The sequence below is a fragment of the Haemaphysalis longicornis genome, unplaced genomic scaffold (genome assembly GCF_048455015.1).
Source record: "Haemaphysalis longicornis isolate Haplotype H1 unplaced genomic scaffold, Haemaphysalis longicornis Haplotype H1 scaffold_12, whole genome shotgun sequence".
NCBI lineage: Eukaryota > Metazoa > Arthropoda > Arachnida > Ixodida > Ixodidae > Haemaphysalis > Haemaphysalis longicornis.
The window spans coordinates 108,676,999-108,699,489 of record NW_027526225.1 but is presented as its reverse complement, the minus strand read 5'-3'; the positions used below and the strand labels follow the sequence as shown (position 1 = coordinate 108,699,489).

Here is a 22,491-nt window from a genome sequence, read left to right as displayed (position 1 = left end):
CTGGCCTTTTGAAGCGCCGCCATTTGAACGCGTGAGCATCACTCCCGCATTACAACGCTCAGTAGGAGAAAAAATGCCGTACTCAGATACCCATTGCCACACCCTCTCCAAAAACTCAGGAAATCTTGCACTCACGCGCAAGGCTTGAATAGCGAAGCTGTTGTAGGCGAGCATTGCCGGACACACGGTTACGTTTCAGCATCATTGTTTATTTGCATAGTTGCGGTGCTACCAGTCGTTGTCATATGCCTCGAAGAGGTCGTCGTCTTCTTAACGGCGAGTGGTGGATGCAAAGTAATCCTCAGCATTGTAGACTTCCATCAGCTCAACCAGCGAAGCTTGCACTAAGTCGCGCAACGCTTGAACCATAGCGAAGCTGCAGGATTTGTTTATACGGGAGCACTGAAGGACACATCACCACTCATTTGTGCAAGTTTGAAATTGTTTATTTACACGTTCCGTCATCGCTTTTCACTGCGCTAGTAGTAGTCATTGTCATATGCATCAATTTCGTGAGAGAGAGATAATAGTCTTTAATGATACTGGTGAGGTTAGCCTGGCCAAGGCGCCTAGCTTGCTACACCAGATGTATGAAAAAATGAAATCAATGAACAGATGATGAAGATGTCGCGCTCATTAAGAGAGTCCTGTTTAAAGAGTCTGATCAAGTACTGTGCTTCGGAGGAAAGACAATAGAGCTTTTGTCGTCCGAGATGCTCGTTTGGCGTTCGACCAAGGGCCTAGCACGTCACTTAGAGTTAGTCCTCTAGAAAGCGGGTGATCCAAGGACACTAGAAGGGACGTTCTAGCCCCACGCGGTTGAGAACCTAAAGGAGCGTAATGATGGGCGTAGAGAAGTGCTTAACGCAGTCAGTGGAGTGCTGGACGCAACAGGCGGGTACTGCGTGCGAGACTGCAACGGGCAATCAATTTCGTGAGGTTCTTCATGCCAAGCATTACATACGCGGTACCGCTTGACAACAGCGTGGTAGTTCTTTTTCTTTCTTTTTCGTTTTTTGTTAAAGCCACTCCGCGAGCCGTGGAGTCGGCGGTCTCTACGAGGTACGCGCTCACTAGCGCTCGCCATTTTCTCGCTCTTCGTGGTTTTCGCCAGTGATTTTTTTTTTTTTGTCACGCAGTGGTCACGCAGAGGCGAAACCACTGCGTTTTGCTTTTCTTTTGGGGGCTAAAGCAGGTTGCTTGCGAACTAAGAGCTTTGTGGGGAAGCATACGCAAAATGATGGGGTATGCGTGGTCTGCGGAAAAGCAGCAGAAACTATGCGGCACATAGTGTTAGAATGCGAGAGTGTCAATCCAAATCTACACGAGGGAAATATTCATCTGCCGGAAGCCCTGTGATTTAAGGGTAGCACAGAGGAAGTTAACTTCAAGGCTGTCGAGGCGACGAAAAGAAGATTAGAATGCTGGTGGACGAAAAGCAGAGAGGGGAATGTTGCCTAGGACATCTACCACCTGTAACAGAAAAAAAAACAGTATTTTGTGCCCAATAAGTTTTTGTGCCTGCCCCAAAAGCAGCGCTAGTACTAAACGAATAGTGTAAAACATAGGTATATTATATATAGTTTTTTTTTGGAAAGATGACTCCTCATCACCCCGCTACAGAGGGGATACCACTATCAATCATCATCATCATCGGCGGGGGAGCCTCCTGACGGTTAGATGTCAATTTTTTTTTCTGCGCAAACCGTAGAATTTGCGGGGCGACGGCGCTGCCCTTCTCGGGTGAGCGCCCGTTGATGCTCGAGCCGACGCAAGAAAACCACAGTTGCGCTGTTGCAGCAGACTTCAGACTGTGTGGAACAAGGTTTAGTTTTATTTTTACGTGGCTGAGAACTGGGTTATGCGACGTCCTGACGCTAATCCTGTGGCGTCACGCTTTCGGGTTCATCGTCGACAACCGGACACGCAGCTTGGCGTACAATGAGTTAGACGTTGCTTGTCACGTTGGTAGACGCAACGTTACGGGCACCTTACGTTAAAGCAGGGTATATACAGGCCTAAGAAAATAACTCTGGTATGTCGACCACAACCGACGTTAGCAGCATTCGTATAGTTTCTCTCATTTGTCCATACAGAGCAGTTTTGAGCCGTACCCAGACAACCCAACACTGCTCTAGTAACATTTTATGCGCGAATAAAACACGGAGATGCTGTAGAATAGTTCAATAAAAGAGGCCTATAATCTCAGGGCTGATTCACCGATTTTTAATTTTGCTGAGAAGTCAACATACCCACCCAAAATTCACACGTAATCCCTCAAGAAGATTGATACATGGCGATGTCAGCTGCCGTGGGAAGCCCACATACAACTCTCAACTCCCTCTCTAGCTGCGTCTCCAAATTTACCGGTGACGATGACAGCAGCCGCCGGAAGCTCACGGCCAATTTACCAATCGATTCCCCAATTGAGTAGTAATGCGCACGCATTCTGACGTGAAAAAAAAAGGAAGCTTAGATGCCTCCGGAACTTTCAGAGCGAAAGCTCTGCTACGCTACATGGTTCCAGGTCATTCATCGCGTCGCAATGACCTTCAGCGTCCGGCGTGCAAGCTGCTCTTTTCTTCGCAGCTTCCGTACCACGTGACTATACGTGGGGGAAACGGCAAATTCCTTTGCGCCTTATCGCACAGCGGCCTCGGTGCCCTCTGCGCGTGTGGCGCAGCGCAAGAGAACCACATGACTAGTCGAGGGTTTAACGACTGATATATGAAAAATCCCGGGCCATCTCCACTAACGTGAAACCTGGGGAGGGGCGAAGCATGCAGTGTAGAAGTGCATTCTTGGCGCCTTGACGTTCTTGCCAACGGATATGAAACCGTTGGGGGTAGAGGTATATAGCTTTGCTGTAAAAGTCTCTTGTCTTTGAAACACGAAGCTCTCTATAGCGCGAGGCGTGAACGAGGGTCCCGGTGTTTTTAGTACGCATTACGAAGCGCTCTCGGGTGAGGCGTAGACGAGTTCCCCGGGGTTTTTAAGTACCGTGACTACATGAGACGGCGATTACGACGACGACGGCGGGAGACGCCAACAGCCCCATCCCCTAAGGAGCTTCGCCCCTTAAAACTGTACTATCAGGTTTTCAGGAATGAAGACTAGAAAAACACACGATGCACGCACACGAAAGCGCCGCTTTGCTGAATGCTTTGACGGTGCCTGGTTCCTCAGTTTCGCCATTGATAGCTCGCCCTTCAGCGCAAGCGAAAGGCTGAGTATAACCATCCAGTAGATGTACTAGACAGCAGGCTGCGAAATCTCAAGCAGTTGGCAAGCTCTCAACAAAACACTGCGTCCTAAGTCTTTGGTTTTGCTCGTGATAACTAGGTATAGAACCTGAGTCATTTTTTTGACAAATACCCATGTGGACATGCGACATTTCATGAGCGCACAGGAACGAGTATCTACAAGTCACAATGATTTTTTATTGCGAAGTATGCATATGTCTAGTCCCTCCAGTTTTCATTCCGATGAAGCCGCTGTACTCGGCGCAGCTCCGGGGCTCCTCCTCGCCACTGCCGACCCTTCTTTCGCAAGTTGCGCAAATGGCTGATAACAGCAGTAACGCCATTATCACATGATAGCGTAGAATCAACAGAAGCGCGAATTGGCGTAATAGCGCCAGAAAACCGCCTTCACCAAACATACTGCCGCCGCCGTTGCTGCCTCTCCAATTCCCCTCACCGAGTAGCTGCGATTCCCTCCCTGTTGAAAAGCAATTAGCCCGTTTGGAGCGCCAGTTGTGAGACTATAATTATTTTTCATCTTGAAAGCTTTCTGAGCGACGGAGAGAGTAAGATTCTTATGAGGGCGAGGGAAACGGAGAGCAACATGCTTGTCCACTACAATAAAGGCCTTCCAGGTTTCAACTTGCCATGGGACGGAGGCATGCCGTCCGCTTGGCAGAATAAGAGCGGGAATTGGAGAAGCGTCTGCCCGAACAGAAGCGCGAATGGGCGCGAAAACAACGGAAAGCCGCCGCCGTTTCCGCCAACGTTACTAGTTGGTTTCCGCCTTTGTTAGAGCTTGTCGAGTAGCTCTGAATCCCTCCCGGATGAACAGCAACTTGGCCGCTTCGAACGTTGCCGTGAGCCAAAGTTGTTAGTTCAGCTTAAAGAACTTTCATAGCGACATTTCCGACGGTATCTTGCACGGGTTGGGAGGAGAGGGAGGAGGAGTCGTGCCCGTGCTGCTATAGTTTCATGCCCTTAGTGGTGACAAGTTCGCTGTGGTGGCGGGAGGCTTAATCGTGGACGTCTAACCGCCAAATGCGACCTGTCCGGTGTCCTCGGTGGTCGAGCGGATTGGGTTGTGTGTTACGCAGACATTAAGATGCCTACGACGCGGTAGGGAGACAAACAGTTGCATGTTTGTCCGCTGGAACAAAGCTCGGCTCCTTTCTAGTCTCATTCAGCTAATTGGCTAGGAAGTACGCCCAGTCGCAAATTTCAAACAAACGTTCTTTGTTTCGCGGACTCGGCGAACTGCGTCCAGCTTCGCAGGCCATCCATAACAGACTGTAAGAACACGAATTCTTTCTTCTGCCTCCTAAAACCTTAAAACAACGCATTGAGTTGAAACACTGAGCTCGCAGTTATAACTTGCTACGGAAGGATTCTCCATCCCTAGGGGGTATAGAGGCAGAGGGACCCTGGTCCTAGTATTCGCGAACGGTACGAAGTGGCAAAATCATTTTATGGGATTGGAAGCTCATGCGACTGGATTCCGGAGATGGACACAGCCATGAAGACACGGCAGCTCTTAGGTTCAAATCCCATACGAACCCAATCCCCCCCTCTCAAGCAACCCCCTATCTGTTGCGACACTGGCCACGCCTTGCCCAACGACTTACATACGTCTTCTGTTGACGCAGACTACAGTAACTTTTTGCGTTTGATAAGACACCTTTAGCTTAAATGAACCCTGAGCAAAGAGTAAAAGAGGTGTCAGAGCCCACACGGGGTCAGAGAGGCGTTACAATGTAAATGAACAGTCATGGTGAGGGACGCACAAAAATTCTCAGAGGGCGAAAAAACGCTAAAAACGCTTCTTGAACGAATAAGACCGCAAATGTGTATCGTAGTTGTACCTTAATAGAATAAAATTACCATATTCTTCCGGATTGTACTTGAATCTTGGAAGAACGCGAACATCATCCTAATCCACAAGAAAGGTGACATGAAGGACTTGAAAAATTGCAGGCCGATCAGCTTACTGTTAGTCGTCTAGAAGTGAACAAGGAATGAACGTGGACAGGACATGTAATGCGAAGGCAAGATAACCGTTGGTCATTAAGGGTAACAGAGTGGATCCCACGGCATAAAGTTAGATGGGCAGGTGACATCAAAAAGTTTGCGGGAATAGATTGGCCGCAGTTAGCACTGGACTGGGATAAATGGAGATCTATGGGAGAGGCCTTTGCCCTGCACAGGGCGTAGATAGGCTGATGATGAGAATAAATTACAATTTTTCGAAATTTGCGTTCAAAGTAGAAATGCAGTACGCAGCTAGTTAGCTGACGTTTTGGAAAAACCAGCGAAAATACGACGAAGACATGAGGCGAATAAAGGTCAACACACTCGATAAACTTGCAACTGAACGTATAATCGAAGAATGATACATCGTTCGATCAACCAACCACCACGCCTGCTCGAAGCTTTTAGCACAAGTGTTTTCTTTGTATTTTACTGGTTTTTCCAAAACGTCAGAATGCGCCAACAGGTCCAGCAAGCTACACTTCTACAGCTCGCTAGCCAGCGTTGTAAATACAGCTCAACCTAAAGCAGTGATGTCCCACAAAAAATAGGATTTCAGCATGTCTTCCCGCGAAGCCTCTAAAATTTTAGTGAGCAAAATCGGAATTCCATCGCGCGCCATCAGGTGACGTCTGTGAACTGATCCGTGGTGAAGCTCATGTTCTTCAGCCAGTCGCCCTTTGGATGCCGAGTGCCGGAACCGTTTCCCTTGGGAACCAATCTCTCGCCTGCGTGGGGGAAATTAAGCTTTATATAAGTACCGTACAGATAACAAATATGTGTTACACCTAACCTAACGCTTCGAAATCACTCCCTAAAACACAATCCAACGTAATGCGATTGAATTCCCTTGTATTCACATGCAGGTATTTAATACACGGACCATTCAGTTCTGTTTTCTTCGTATACAGAAAAATTCCATGAGTCAGCTGCACTTGCTCTGGGGTTTCCACGCGATCGAAAGCGAAATTGAATTCTGGGCCTCCTTGATTTACCAATCCTGGACGGTCCGCGGGCAGCCCGACGACTGCGTTCGGTGCCAGAGGTCTCATAGGAATACAAGGAAAAATCGAGCGTCGGATCGTGTCTCGGGAAGTCCGCGAACGATCCGGGACTGATAACCGAGGAGGCCCACTAACTGATTCACTCACACACCTCTCACTCATTCACTCATTTACTCCATCGCTCGCTCGCCAGCTCCCTCACTCAATCACTCGCTCGCTCGCTCGCTCACTCAATCGCTCGCTCGCTCGCTCGCTCGCTCACTCACTCACTCACTCACTCACTCACTCACTCACTCACTCACTCACTCACTCACTCGCACTCTCACTCACTCACTCACTCGCACTCTCACTCACTCACTCACTCACTCACTCACTCACTCTCTCACTCACTCTCTTACTCACTCACTCTCTCTCTCACTCACTCACTCTCTCACTCAATCACTCAATCACTCACTCACTCACTCACTCACTCGCTCGCTCACTCACTCACTCGCTCACTCACTCACTCGCTCACTCGCTCACTCACTCGCTCACTCACTCACTCACTCGCTCACTCACTCACTCACTCACTCTCACTCTCTCACTCACTCTCTCACTCACTCTCACTCTCTCACTCACTCTCTCACTCACTCTCACTCACTATCTCACTCACTCTCACTCTCTCACTCACTCTCTCACTCACTCGCTCACTCACTCACTCACTCACTCACTCGCTCGCTCACTCACTCACTCACTCACTCACTCACTCACTCACTCACTCACTCACTCACTCACTCACTCACTCACTCACTCACTCACTCACTCAATCGCTCGACGTAAGGCAGCGCTAAATGCGTCTCATGAGCCCGATGAGCCCGCTCACCGATGCAGTAGGCCATGAAGCACCTGGGAAGCGGCTGCAGGTAGTATGCCATGTACGAGCCGCAGTGCTGCACTCGGATGTTCGCGTGGTAGGCGCACGTGTCGCCCTGGTCGGCACCGCATGCCACCGCTGGCATCGGAAGGCTCGGGTACTCGGGGTGGCTGCCTGCGTTGTGCCGTGCCGATTTACGCCACCGCCGCTGTCAGCCTTTGCGGGCAGATGATTGATTGTGGGATCGCAGCTACACCTGGGCTGCGGGCCACGCCGTAGTGGTGGGCTCCAGATTCAATTGTCGTAGGGGTCTTTAACGTGCGCCGAAATCTCGACGCACGGGCGCTTGATTTTGCTATTCTCCTTTATCGGAAAAGTGGCCACCAAGGCGGAGATCGAACCCGTGTGCTTGGGCTCAACACAGCACAACGCCTTTAGCCACCTTGCCACCACGGCGGGGCTTCACGGCAGGCCCCTGTTGCATGTTGAAAGATGCGATTAATGAAACCTCCTTTCAAACGATGTGTCAAGGAAGATCAGCTTCGGTATTTTTATTTTAGTAGAGCAGCTTTAGAATGAATAAATTTGAGAAATAGCGTGATTTAGTGGAAGCGCTTAAGGGGACCCCGAGGACGCCATGTACCGCCACTTTACTTGAAAAAACTCACCCTTGATAGCTCACTAAACACCATCCCGGGTCACAAAGGACATTGTTTTTGCCAGAAAAAAGCTTACAATTATTGACAAAATGTCATCTGCCGCCACATAACGACATTATGACGTCACTGGGGAGGAGGCACCAAAAACTCAGTAGTTAGTTAACTATACGCTAGTGCTCGATTGGTGCGATACAACGAGGCACCGCTGAAATCTCTGAATTATGTTCTTTGACGGGGGCACTGCGGGAAAGTAGCGGGTGAGACGCCACTCTTTCATCTGCTTTGTAGTTTGGATTAAAATGATTATGGGTGTTATTCTGCGGCGGTATTCTCGTGTTTTGTCCGTTTTGTGTCCGTTTTAAAAGTGTCCGTTTTGGGCAAGCCCTTATTGGATAAAAGCGAACACCCGGATGTGACGTCATGCAAGCACGGCAGAGCTATGACGCGGTTTCTCGGAACAGGCGATTTTTCGTCGCCTAGTTGTTGGTTCGCTGGTGGAACAATAAAACCATGTAAGATAGTGTAAAATAGGTTTAGGCGTTTAAAATGTGTTCACAAAAACAGCGGCGCGAAAATCCAACCCAAAGCCCGCTTACAACAGAAGGTACGTTACAATAAAACGGACGCGAAACAGACGTTTTCAAAACGGACAAACTCGAGTATACCGCCCCTGATGTGACAAGCCACTGACGTACTCAGGGCGAGGAGGAGGGGAGGGACACTTCCATAAGACATAGAAATCTAAGGCCTTAAAACTTGTAAACTTTCGGACATACAAAAAATGGCTGCGTATAGGTGGTATTCATTGAACAGTTCAGCTGTCAATGTTTTTGCTTGGCAACACTGGAAACGGCCACGGACATGGCCGGTGCGTCACGGACATGGTGCGGCTTGTGCCACTGCGCCCGCACGCCGAAGAAGAAAATAAAACACCGGCGTGCATCGTCTGCTCCGTTTCAACCCGATTCTCAACGGTGGTGTCAACAGAGATGTTATTAATCGCACTCACATTGGACTCGATGCTTTACTTGGCGTTCGGTGGGGTAGAGCTTGGTACGTCCAACACACATCATGTACTTAGCACGGACAAGAACCACCATCCCGCGGAGTCCAGCGTAACCAGTGACGAAACACTTACATCGTTGCCTTCATACGTGCCTCGCCAGTGAATGCAACCTATACGTACCAGAGAACCAGAAGGGCACCATGGTGTTGCACATGCCTGTCCTCGCCGGAGTCTCGGGCATGCGGTTTCCGTACGGCGTCTCGAAACGGTACCAGGCCTGCTTCAGCTCGTGATCGCAGCTGCCGTTTTTGTTCGACGTCATGATGGCCTTCATGGAGCGGATGTTCGTCGAGATCTTCACCATGATCGGCGTGGCGCAGCGCATGTTCTCTGGAGCGAAATCACCAAGGCGCAGGAGAAACGTTTTGACCTATACCTGTCGCTGCGGCGCGACTTGCCCGACCGTGAAATAGCTACGGGCATCATGAAGGAAAAATACGAGTTTTGCTCATTAAAAATGTCTGCAATATTCCGATAATATATGATAGCAATTTTGTCGCAAACTTCAAACGAATAATCGAGATATCAAAGAAAGCACATGAAGTGATGGCGAATCCTTAGCCACTTTACGGTGACGTCTCTATGACGTCACAGAATCCTGTCTGTGTGATTGGCGGCCGCTGATCAAAGCCACCGCCAACAAACGTGCCGGTGCAATAGTAGTAGGGCTTCTATATCTGTTTTATCGCATAGAGGAAAGAAATGCTTAGGAGAGGCACTGGCGTCTCCTCTACTGAAGCCGGAAGCGCCATTTTGGTAGACCACCATTTTTGGCTTGTATTTTGCGCTCCCGCGACCCCTCCACAACCTTCGTTCGGTCTACTGTCTCTGCCAATGGTCGCCTCTGCCTGCCGACCATTGGCTACGGACTGGGCCGCGCAGTGACGTAGGTACTCGGTGGGCCGGCCTTCGGCGTCGTTGCTAGGTCGCGGTTACAGTGAACTAGAAATAGTCGCGGTTTCCAGCGGCCTCCGATAGACGTGAAAAAATTACGTCACTTCCTCCGCACTTCTTCCAGTGCGCCGGTGGCCAGCGGGGCCTCTCCTAAGCTTTCTTTCCTCCATGATCGCATCCCTTGAATGCGAACGAGCATATAAGTGATGACTAAGCTTTCAATGCTGCCTCATTATAGGTCACCCCTGTCCATATTACGTCACCGTAGCGCGAAATTTGAAAGTTTTAACGTAATCCTCGCATTTTTTTTGCCATTAAAGAAGTCCTTCGTGGTTGGGCTGTACCTACGGTGTTTACCAAAGGCAATGTTCTTTCTTCATGGCCCCTTTAAAAGCTCGAATTGTTATTAGGTACAAAACATTCGGTTATTGTCGCAGTGGAGGCTGATACAGCCGGAATTTCCCTTTTTTTCTTGAACAGCTTTCTAACAAAGATGGGGAACAAAGCGCTTTCGGACCGAGTAGGAAGGAGCGCTGGAAGATCTGAGGCAGGCAAAGTGGGATTTGGTTATTTCATGCTCCACCCGAAACATCTGCGCGCAAGGCAGTCTGCGCGCGTTCAAAGCACTTCAGATACTTCCTCAGTCACTCGTGAATTGACCAGCTGCGTTGTTGGCATGCTAAGCAAAAACATTTAGGATGCTCCCGTAATGGGCAACCGCAGCTTGGGGCTACGTGATGAAACGTGAAGCAGACTTACGTATGTGCTCTTCCCTAACCACTGCAAGAGAGAGAGAGAGTGTGAAACAAACAAACAAACAAATAAATAAATAAGTGAATAAGGAAAGAAAGAAAGAAAGAAAGAAAGAAAGAAAGAAAGAAAGAAAGAAAGAAAGAAAGAAAGAAAGAAAGAGGTGGAGCCTGTTAATTGCCGTTACTCGCTTGCTTTGCTGGACACAGTATAAAATGGCAAAAAATAAAAGTCATTAGTACCCATTAAGGGGGCCATGAAGACAAGGTACAACTTTTGTTCAATTTGAAAGAACTAACTAAGCTTTGGAAGCTCACTCAGCTCGATTCCAGCAGCCAAAGACTTTTTTAATAAAAAAACCCCAAAAATATTGAACAACTTTCAACTTTTGCGCCATAGTGGCGTAATACGGGCAGGAGGGACGCGTTATGGACCGGCACTAAAAACCTTTTTAATGGTGTCTTAACTGCATGTTAGCGCTGAAATGATACCACCAAACTAAACTGGAGGCTCCACTACAGTCTCCCAGTCACGTTCTTTGATGGCGGCTTGATGACGTCACAAAATCACACAAACAAGATTCTGTGACGTCATATAGAAATCGCCGGAAGGTGGCTGGAAAGTCACGACTGTTTCATCTGTTTTTGTTGATATCTCGATTATTTCTTCGAAATTGGCGATGAAATTAGTATGGTTTTTTTTTTTTTTTGGGGGGGGGGGGAACGGCCTTTGTAATGAACAGAACTTGTATTCAGTCTTCATGGTCCCTTTAAGCTAGGCACAATCTATAGGTTGCATTCACTGGCGAAGCACGCATGCAGGCAACCATTTACATCGGGCTCCGCGGTATGGCGGCACTTGTCCGAGCCAACCACATGATGTGTGTTGGACGTTCTAAACTCTACCCCACCGAACGCGAAGTAATGTCTCGACTCCAACGTGAGAGCGATTAATAACATCTCTACGAGTGCGGCGAACTGCGCAAGTTGGTGAACGTTCATGGTGGAAACAGCGCATAAAAGAGAGGCAGAGAACCAGCGCCGCGTTTGTGTTTTTCCTTCTCTGTCTTCGTCTTTTATGCGCTGTTATCACCATGAATAACGTCTGGGTTGACACCGCCGTTGAGAATCGCGTTGAAACGGAGCAGACGACTCACGCTGGTGTTCTTTTTTCCTGCGGCGTGCGGGCGCAGTGGCACAAGTCACGCCATGTCTGTGGCCGTTTCCAGAGTTGCCAAGCGAAGGAATTGACAACTAAACTTTTCAGTGAATATCATCTATACTCACTGTTGCGGAGAAGGAGCATCAATAAGGCGAGCAGCAGTCCGAAGAATGTCATGCACATCAGGAAGACCGTGAGGAAGGAGCCGACCTGCGAGTAGTCACCGTGACCGCTCCTCCGGCGGGGACTGAAGTATTGCGGGGGAAGCAAATATTCATTATAACGACGATTCCCCCACGGGCAAATTTGTAATAAGCGGCATTTCAGTGCAATATGTCATGGTTAGCGTTCGTATAAGTACAAATTGGGATAGGACCGTGTGAAATTCAAGTAAAGCGATAACACGGCGAACAAGATGATTGGGACATTTGTGCTGAAGGCTTTCTGTTACACTTTAAAGGGTCGAGGAAGTGGTCAAAATTACTCAGGAGCTCTTCACTACAGCTCACCTTATAGCCCATGCGTAGCTTCCGCGCGTTAAACACCCAAATCAATCAATCAATCAATCAATCAATCAATCAATCAATCAATCAATCAATCAATCAATCAATCAATCAATCAATCAATCAATCAATCAATCAATCAATCAATCAATCAGTCAATCAATCAATCAATCAATCAATCAATCAATCAATCAATCAATCAATCAATCAATCGGTTTATTCTATGCTTACGCTCATTGTTGCTGCTTCGACTCTGATTTGGACGCCGAATTTTGCCGGTTACTTAAGGCTTGGTGCAATGGGAGATTTGTGAAATCTATTAGCGCGCTGCAAACTTAACGGATTTCGTTGTGCGCGAAGTGTTTCGCACGATATTTGTGCACAACCAAAAGTAGCCCCGTGGGATTCAGCTACTGCCCTACTTCAGCCGAATACGAGCCAGTATGCACTCGCGTTTGAAAAAAAAATGCTTCGCCGGGTAACGGAGGCGTCCTTGCTTGCCTCAACGCTAGATCCTAACCTCTGTCCTTTTACGCACACAGTGTGCCCTTTGGCCACATTTTGCTGCTCGTGTTGGACCTGTCATCCGCAATGGGTTTCTATTAGCGTCACTGGTTTCTATCAGCGTCTGGTTTCTTTTAGCAACTGGTTTCTATTGGCTATATATATATAGCTTATTTAGTGACGCTAGTTTCTATGCATATGACGTCCTTTGGAGATCTGCTGATATTCTCCCATCATCTAAGCGGCGTGTGCCATCACACCCGTGTTTAGTACGTCGCCTTTCCCTCCCCTACTGTCTATTTGTGGAGGCACTACAACACCATTTACAATACCCCATTCGAATTTCCGTATCGTGCCGGACAGGTTTAAAAGGAACGCTTCGCTTCATAACTACCTCGAACGTTAGGGTCGCTTCGGCGGCCTGAACGCAGCCACCAGGATGTTGATTAATCATCCTAATTGAGGAGTAATCAAATCTTGCACGTTGTGCTTCCATGAGTATAAGGGGCGAGTCAATGGAGCAAAATACTCTAGCTCATTTAGTCCTATTTAAAAGAGTCGTGATGACATGCAACCTTTGTGTCCGCATTTAGCATACGCGCTTATAATATGGCGTTCATGCACCCGTTCATCAATTAAATCATCTAATCAATACCTATACTTACGGATTCCCTGCGGCGGCAAACGGCGCTGGTTGGGGTCCTGCATGAAAAAAAAAGAATCAAACCGAAATGGCTATCCCGGCTCACGACGCTTCGTGTTCGTACACACTAATAAGCCAAAGTTTAGCTACCGTCATCCTCTGAAAAATTAACTTAATCTACGCAAAACCAAATGAACCAGTTGCGCCAAAGCATTATTTTTGCTCTATTAGCAACCTTCGGCGGTTAACGAGCATCATTCTCGCTTTGAATTTCTGTAACTTTTGTTCCTAAATGCAAGCTGCAACAAAACGAGGTAAATGTGGCACCGTAAACGCGACTTCCAGTGGAAGCGCTGGTTTTGGGAAACAAAGAAACGAACCGAAAGACAAAGCCCAATTACAAAAGGTTGGTGTCGATGGAAAAGCGGCGCGCTAACTGACTGATCAAGGGAGCATTGTGAAGCCGCATCGAAGTAATCACCGGCCTGTTTTGGGTCAAACTAGCCGCGTTTAAGATGTCCCAAGCTACCAACGCCCCCGCCTTCTACTCCCACTTCCCCCACTTGACGTAGTCTTCCTACCACTATAAAGGCTACCTCCTCCTCCTCTTACAATAAGGTATGCTTTGTAATAGAGGGTTGGGACGTACCTCGGACCACGTAAGCCATGGTGCTTGACAGAACAACAGAAAGACGCCGTTCGAGAGCCGCTCGGTGTCGTCCCGGCTGGCAGATGATGATGATGATGTTCCTCGTGAGTGGCAGATACCCAATCAGGGGATCGGCCAGTCATCAGTGGTTGGTGTTACTTCATCCCTGCCCGAGGCGTAGAACCATTTCTTAAAGGGTTCAACTAGGTTCGTGACGGTGTGCTGTTAGCGTAATATTGCTTGATTTGTTAGGGGTTTAGTCAGGTTTAGTATATTTTGATTCCCAAAACTGCATCTTGAGTACTCGAACATTTTCATTTTGATAGAAAAAATTTGTGGGTACCCACGTGAGCTCATGATGTGTGAGGGTGCGAAAATACTCACGTGTACTGTGAGGAGTTCGTCCTTCCTCGCACAATGATTGGTTTCCGACCTAAACTATCCACACAGGACATTCTTCTTCAACTGCCCCACGACCGTATTCACGCCACAGCATAAACATGACAACGCCGCTATACTAGCATTAGATTTAACTAAAGCCTTTGATAATGTTTCACACACATCGATACTCACAGGCTTGCACTCCATAGGCCCAGGACCACGCACATACAATTACATCCGAAGTTTTCTCACGAACAGGGCAGTTATTGTACAAATCGCCGATATCACTTCCACCACTCTGACTCTCCCTTCAAAAGGCATGCCACAAGGCGCCGTCCTTTCCCCTTTATTATTTAATCTCGCCATCTTAACCGTCCCCCAACAACTCCAACAAATCCCTAATCTTAATTTTGTTTTGTACGCCGACGACATTACACTTTGGATCAACAAAGGCAGCGACGCTGATATAGAGAGCACTCTACAAAGAGGAGTAGAAATAGTGATAGAGGAGGCTGGCAGAGCAGGTCTCACGTGTTCGCCAGCGAAATCGCAGCTGCTCATACTCCCACCAAAAACGCAAAACTCCTCCCCCCCGAATATCCACATAAACATGCGAGGCGACCCCATCCCGAAGGTTGAAATAATCAAATACTCACTTCATACGCCAGCTCGAACAACACGCCACGCAAACGATAGGTTTAATTCGACGAGTTACCAATAGACACAGAGGCCTCAGGGAAGCTGAACGCCTCCGTCTCCTTCAAGGCTTTGTCCTTAGCAGGCTGGCCCAAGATAAACCCAAGGCTTTGTCCTTAACAGGCTGGTTAAGCCCAAGATTTTGATTGATTACTCCCTTCCTTATTTAAACCCATCTAAAACAGAGCTTAATAGAGCTCTGCTCAGAAAAGCTTATCATACTCAGAAAAGCTTATAAAGCAGCGCTGCAACAGCCCCTCAGCACTTCCATTGCCAAATTCGAAGCTCTAGGTGTGCATAACACCGCCGAAGAGCTCATTGAGGCTCACCTCGTCAATCAAATCACCAGGCTCTCAAAAACTACCACTGGCACTCATATTCTCCAGAGGTTACGAATATCCCCTTTAGACCCCCCAGAAGACAAAACCACCCTCCCTCACGACATCCATTCTAATTTAATTATCAGGGTATCGACCCAGAAACATGCACCCACAATTCAACCCCAAAAGGCGTTCGCAACGCGCACAAGCATTACATAAAAAATACCGCGACAAACATGACGTTCATTACGTCGACGCAGCCGAATATCGGTGACATGGTGCCTTCTTAATCGTCTCCCATTTCCCTTCCAATCAGGTACAGCGGAACTTCCTGACCATCCGCACCACCAACCCAGCCACAGCGGAAGAGGCGGCGGTAGCATTAGCGCTAACGGAAAAGCCGACCCCTTCCACAATCATCACCGATTCTAAAACGGCAGTTCAAAATTTCGCCCCCGGCTATATTTCGCCCCAGGCACTCAAAATTCTCCAACAAGCACCTTCAACGTCCCCCGTAGAAATCATCCGGGCTCCGGCGCATGCTGGCCTGGAGGGGAATGAAGTTGCCCACAGTATGGCTCGAGAACTCACCATCCGAGCCGGGCCCAGCTCGTTCCCCTACCATGGCGCCAGATCCGCTAGAGACCATCATCTGGGCTCATCTGGGCTCCGGCGCATGCTGGCCGGGAGGGGAATGAAGTTGCCCACAGTATGGCTCGAGAACTCACCATCCGAGCCGGGCCCAGCTCGTTCCCCTACCATGGCGCCAGATCCGCTAGAGACCATCATCTGGGCTCATCTGGGCTCCGGCGCATGCTGGCCTGGAGGGGAATGAAGTTGCCCACAGTATGGCTCGAGAACTCACCATCCGAGCCGGGCCCAGCTCGTTCCCCTACCATGGCGCCAGATCCGCTAGAGACCATCATCTGGGCTCATCTGGACTCCGGCGCATGCTGGCCAGGAGGGGAATGAAGTTGCCCACGGTATGGTTCGAGAACTCACCATCCGAGCCGGGCCCAGCTCGTTCCCCTACCATGGCGCCAGATCCGCTGGAGACCGGATGATCACCTACAATGAAATTACCACCCACTACCGCCTCTCTCGCCGCGTATACCCCCGGCACACACACAACTCACCATCCAGCAAGAACATACATGGCGTCTTTTACAGACAAACACATTTCCCAATCCCTCTAAATTACACCTAATTCAGCCAGCGCTATACCTTCCACCTGTCTGTACTGCCTGCCAGTCCCTCGGCACACTTCAGCACTTATGCGGGGATGCCCGAGAGATCCCTATCCAAAAATAACCTCATGTGAGCAGTGGGAGGAGGCGTTGCGCTGCCCAGACCAGGAGGCTCAAGTTTCACTGGCGCCCGGGCGGCTGCGGTCGCCGCCAAAACGGCGGCCACCATCGTCAACTAGCTCTGCTCCCAAATAAATGTGTTCCTTCTTCTTTTTCTTCCATGGTCGGGTGGGCCGGCGGCGACGGCGGTCTCCGACTCCGGGGCATCTCTCGTGTTTGGTTGGCGGCAACTTTTCCCCGTCCTTCCTGCATTTGTCTGCTCGGCGATCCCATGCCCGCGTGCGGGCAGGAGTGCCGCGTACGTGCAAAACACAAAAGCCGTGGGGAAAAAAACCAACCCTTCGCGACAACGGGCCGCAGAGCAGTTTCGAGCATACGAAATTGAAGAGTGCGCGGCGGCCCATACGGCGGCGGTGGCGTGAAATAAATTGCCCGGACCCCGCGTTGCCCGCTATGGGCGGCCTCCACTCCAGAAGTTTTATACAACCTCCTTGGCCAAAGCCTTCTAGAAACTTGTGGCTTTGGGTCGGCCCGCCGTAGCTGCGTTCCTCCTCTCCCCTTCGCTTCGCCAACAGAGTTCAACATAGCGCCCCCTCCGTATCAAATCGGGTAACTTCGGGCAAACTCGGGCATTCGCACTTTGACATGTTCCCTCTCACTTGGGAAATGCTTGGGAATTTTTCTTACAGCCACGACTCGTACGCACCCGCCGCGATGGCTCAGTGGCTAAGGCGTTGTGCTGCTGAGAACGGGGACACGGGTTCGAGTCCCGGCCGCGGCGGCCGCTTTTCTAGTGGATACGAAGAGCCAAACCGCCCGTGTATATACGAGATTTCGACGCATGCTTAAGATCCCCAGGTGGTCAAAATCAATCCGGAGCCCTCCACTTTACGGCGCGCCTCATAGCCTTCATTTTGTCGGCGCCTTGAACCTTACAATCAATCAATCAATCAATCAATCAATCAATCAATCAATCAATCAATCAATCAATCAATCAATCAATCAATCAATGACTCGTACGCAGTAGCATTTGTGTTCCCGCGCAGTCGACTGTTTCTTCAAGACGTGGCGTTTCTTATTCGGTTTCAAAAGCCGCGGAAGACGGCCGGTAACGGCCGCATGATCGATAGGACCGTGCAATCGCGCCAGCCGAAGCCCCAAGCCGACATGAAGAACCACGAAGCAAGAAGGTTATCTTGCTCCGTGACGCAGCATAAAATGCCTTGTCATGCATGCTCCGGTGGCCGCGCGGCTGCGACTTGATGCGATAACTTTTTCGTTTTGTTTTACAACTGCCAGAATGTTCTGGAAGACGATATCGATGTGAAAGAGTGGAAGGGTAGGCGGTAGCCGACCAACAGCAGCGCTCTGTAATGCCAGGATAAGCGCGTTTTAGAACAAGGGGTACGCCATGTTGCGCATCGGGCGCAGAGTAGCTGGCGGTTTTTTTCCACGCGGTACACTGTCTATTGCGGAAGTTTGGTTCGCGCTAAGAAGTGTTTAATGCCATAAGTGTTGTCGTTTTCGTTTTCTCCAGTCGTTTTTCGTTGTGCCTGTGACATCCCTGCTCCCAACCGGCTCGCTCGGACAAGCGAATACCCACGAGGGCCTCGCGGACTTCCTTCACGGTATGCTGCTTCACAGTCTTCACCGACGACTTTTCCAAGTGGTGAGTTCCGTGGCTGAAGGCCCGGTTCGACGTGCGGCGTGCCCACGAAACCGGCTTTCGTATCATTTTTTTCGCGACGCTGAACGTTTGCGTATTTGAATTTTCCTAACCGAGAGCACATTAGCCTCGGAGCCGGACGTTTCCTGGGCCGTCGCGACGCAGGGATTCCGACTGTCGCCAAAGCTTTGCGGTGCGCGTTAGGCTGTAGCTTTCGGGACAGCGGCGCAGTGGCGGTGTTGGAGCCCTTCGCCACTGCCTCTAGCGTCGGACTCAGCTCGGAAGCCCCGTTAGCTTGTGGTGATAGTCGGTCTTCCTTTCCGAACGCCGCGGTAGCCGAGGTATATGCACTTCGATAATGCCTTCCGCTCGCACGTCCTCGGTTCGCGCGACGTTCTGAATACAGTCGCCACCTTCAACGAGCATCGCTGAAGCGCGGAACGCAGCTCTGCGGTCCGCGGCTCCTAATTGGGGTCGTGGCAAAGGCGAGTGATGGAATTGGTGTCCTTGGTTCCTTTTCAGGTTCGCGTCCGGCACCGCCTCCGCCCTCCCCTTTCCCTGACCCTTGCGTCGTGTCTTATTGCACTTGCTCCTTCCCGCAAACATGCACTACTCTTCTGGCTAGGCAGGTACACGTCTCCATCTGTACTATCTACTGAGTTCGACGACGCGTGTTTTGTGCAGAGGTGTTTTCTGGTAATAAAAGTGGGTCTGTCGCTGTTCGTCTGTTACTTTGCCTTTCAGCGTCCCTTCCCGTTCCTGCCAGGCGTAATCATGGTCCCCGCATTCGGTAAGCCGTGATTACCTTCGAAATTACATTTCTAACGTGCTTTGCCTTTTGTTCCAGACCGCCTCCTGCCTATGCGTACCGGTCACCGCCGAGCAGGACGGGGCCGTCATCGAGACGTCCAGAATGCCGTTCGAGTCGAGCTGTACATGGCTGCGCCTGTCTTGAAATCAATAAACCCTGTTTGCAATCGGTAAGGAATGGTGATCTCCCTAAACGTAACATTGTTAACGGGATTTGCCTCGTGGTGCAGACCGCTCTGTGCATCTATGCGTCGTGGTTACCACCTTGGAGGACGGTGCCGTCATCGAGCCTTCACGGATGCCGTTCCAGTCGAGCTGTCCGTCGCTGCGCCTGTCTTGGAATTAAACCCTGTTCGAAACCGGAGTACTGCCTTTGTCGTTTGTACACAGTCGATGCGGCTCGCTGGCTCTGTCGGCTCGAGCGACATCAAGTACTGTCGGTCTCTTGTATCTCGTTTCGAACAGTATATTAGCAAATCCTAGTTGTCATAATGGCGCTCATTAAAGTTGGGAGAGAGAAAAAAAAAAAAGCGAACTAGTTCGCAAGAGCGAACATGAGCAAGTTCGCACTCCTAGTGAGCATAATTCCAAAAATGATTCGCTAGGAGTGCGGTTAGGGACAGCCCTTGACCCCGTGTGAACGTCACACCGTTCATGAAGCGAAGTTCTTACTCGTGTACTTTGTCCTCATGGTGTGAAAGTGTTCATTCTAGGCAACGTGTCCTCCCAGGATTTGGCCCCGGACGGCGAAAAAGGTAAACGGACTGTTGTGTGTAACTTGTGCAGGGGAGTTCGGCGTAGCCGCCGGCAAAGTAGCATGCGGACAGAAGTCTGACCGTTCTTGTCGTCACTCGCAGAGTTGAGTGTAATACTCGGCGTACTGTTTAGTTTTCTCAGTGGCTCTAACTGCACCAATTTGTGTCCAGATAAACCATGGCGTGCTATACCAGAGTGTTATCAGATGTAGCTGCTCAAAGATTAGCCATTCAGTATCGACAAGTGTTGCACGTAAATGTGCAGCGAAGGGCTCGATTATGCATGGTGGCAATGCGAAAAACTGTCGCAAAGCGCCTCAGTGACGCTAAGCCCCAAACAGATCGTCACAGAGGAGCTAGCAGCCCTGCCAGAGTGGTGCATTACCTGTGCGAAGGATGTGAGCCTGTGGGGAACCCCGACTGAGTTTTCACCCCCAGGGGGACGTTTGCTTGGAAACTCACCGGAAATAAACAGTGTGCGCGCGTTCCGGTGTTCGTAGTGATGGCGGCGTCAGTGTCTGTTGACGCTGCCAAGAGTCAAAAGACGTTTGGTTATGTCTCCCGCCTACTTGCTTGGCCAGCGAGCTCCTTCATCTCGAAAGCACGTGTGCCCTGGCAAAGAATACATTTCCTTCGTGGTCAATAAAAATGCATAAAATGATTCACGTTGTTGTTCTCCCTTGCTCCACTCACCAAAGCGTTTCAACCTTCAAGATGAACTAATCAGAGGCACCGAAAGCACAGCGGCAAACAAATAATCTTCACATGCTCCCCACATTTCGCTTCAAACCAGAGGAGTCCTATTCGACGATAGAAATGCATGCACTGAATTAAGTAAAGAAACAGTAATGCGATAACAGACCAAGTAAAAGAAATGAAAGAGGTCGCCAGTTTATGTTCGCAGATAAAAACCGGGCCCGAGCCAGAGCACGCGGCGCGAGCGGGCAGGGGTTTGTAACGAGAGCGGACTGACAGATCTGAGAAAAAAATGAACATAAACTGGCGACCACCTGCAGCCGCTCTTTTAGCGGGGAGGGCATTTTTGGTCTGGCAACCATGGTAGCTCCGCAAAAAAAAAAAAATTCCCGTCATTTTTTTGCGGGGCTACCATGGTTGGCAGACCAGGAATGCCCTCCCCGCTAAAAGAGCGGCTGCAGGTGGTCGCCAGTTTATGTTCATTTTTTTCGCAGATCTGTCAGTCCGCTCTGGTTACAAACCCCTGCGCGCTCGCGCCGCGGGCTCGCGCTGCGGACTGACAGATCCGCACCCGGGCCCGAGCCAGAGCACGCGGCGCGAGCGCGCAGGGGTTTGTAACCAGAGCGGACTGACAGATCTGCGAAAAAAATGAACATCAACTGGCGACCACCTGCAGCCGCTCTTTTAGCGGGGAGGGCATTTTTGGTCTGGCAACCATGGTAGCCCCACAAAAAAAAATGGCGGGAAAACTTTTTCAACTCAGCCCGCATGCAGTCTTTGCCCCAACGGGCGCTTTCTAACCATTCCGACAGCGCCGAAAAGGGCAAGGAAGGCGCCAAGAGGCACGATTTGCGTCGCCGTTATCAGGAAAATCTTTTGCTGATAAGGGGGGTCTTTCCAGCGAAACTTTTTTCCCTCAAAGGGTGTAGATATACCCCTGCAAAAGAGAGTCAGCACGCACACACTCAAGGGAGTCAAAGTTTACACCTTTTCGCGCAGCCCAATGTTACACCATCGTTACACCTTCGAGTGAAAAGTTTTGCTAAAGAATGCTTGAAAATACCCCCCTTATCAGCAAAAGATTTTCCTGATAACGGCGACGCAAATCGTGCCTCTTGGCGCCTTCCTTGCCCTTTTCGGCGCTGTCGGAATGGTTAGAAAGCGCCCGTTGAGGCAAAGACTGCATGCGGGCCGAGTTGAAAAAGTTTTCCCGCCATTTTTTTTTTGTGGGGCTACCATGGTTGCCAGACCAGGAATGCCCTCCCCGCTAAAAGAGCGGCTGCAGGTGGTCGCCAGTTTATGTTCATTTTTTTCGCAGATCTGTCAGTCCGCTCTGGTTACAACCCCTGCGCGCTCACGCCGCGTGCTCTGGCTCGGGCCCGGGTGCGGATCTGTCAGTCCGCAGCGCGAGCCCGCGGCGCGAGCGCGCAGGGGTTTGTAACCAGAGCGGACTGACAGATCTGCGAAAAAAATGAACATAAACTGGCGACCACCTGCAGCCGCTCTTTTAGCGGGGATGGCATTCCTGGTCTGGCAACCATGGTAGCCCCACAAAAAAAAAATGGCGGGAAAACTTTTTCAACTCGGCCCGCATGCAGTCTTTGCCTCAACGGGCGCTTTCTAACCATTCCGACAGCGCCGAAAAGGGGCAAGGAAGGCGCCAAGAGGCACGATTTGCGTCGCCGTTATCAGGAAAATCTTTTGCTGATAAGGGGGGTATTTTCAAGCATTCTTTAGCAAAACTTTTCACTCGAAGGTGTAACGATGGTGTAACATTGGGCTGCGCGAAAAGGTGTAAACTTTGACTCCCTTGAGTGTGTACGTGCTGACTCTCTTTTGCAGGGGTATATCTACACCCTTTGAGGGAAAAAAGTTTCGCTGGAAAGACCCCCCTTATCAGCAAA

At 49.9% G+C, this 22,491-nt stretch overlaps 2 protein-coding genes across 2 annotated transcripts in view; one reads left to right on the top strand and one right to left on the bottom strand.

The window, feature by feature from the left end:
- Positions 1-22,450, top strand: part of LOC144161769 (uncharacterized) — a 56,571-nt gene extending 34,121 nt beyond the window's left edge. Inside the window, exons 2-7 of the mRNA XM_077692369.1 lie at positions 18,198-18,329; positions 18,849-18,955; positions 19,071-19,116; positions 19,174-19,306; positions 19,367-19,583; positions 22,430-22,450. Of these exons, the coding sequence (XP_077548495.1) occupies positions 18,198-18,329; positions 18,849-18,955; positions 19,071-19,116; positions 19,174-19,306; positions 19,367-19,583; positions 22,430-22,450 (656 nt within the window). The remainder of the gene's footprint in view (positions 1-18,197; positions 18,330-18,848; positions 18,956-19,070; positions 19,117-19,173; positions 19,307-19,366; positions 19,584-22,429) is intronic.
- On the bottom strand, positions 5,892-13,975 carry LOC144162205 (uncharacterized). The gene is made up of 5 exons (XM_077692674.1): positions 13,957-13,975; positions 11,783-11,968; positions 8,973-9,182; positions 7,077-7,301; positions 5,892-5,998 (listed from the first exon to the last, which is right to left on the bottom strand). The coding sequence occupies exons 1-5, from the start codon at positions 13,973-13,975 to the stop codon at positions 5,892-5,894; spliced, it is 747 nt and encodes a 248-aa protein (XP_077548800.1).
- Positions 22,451-22,491: the final 41 nt, after the last annotated feature.

Excerpts from the sequence above, each read along its gene's own strand:
- LOC144162205 (XM_077692674.1), bottom strand. Across the intron at positions 9,183-11,782 it reads GATGCTCCTTCTCCGCAACA|AGAACATGCGCTGCGCCACG; the intron begins GTGAGTATAGAT and ends ATTTCGCTCCAG. Across the intron at positions 7,302-8,972 it reads GGTGCCCTTCTGGTTCTCTG|GCAGCCACCCCGAGTACCCG; the intron begins GTACGTATAGGT and ends GGCACAACGCAG.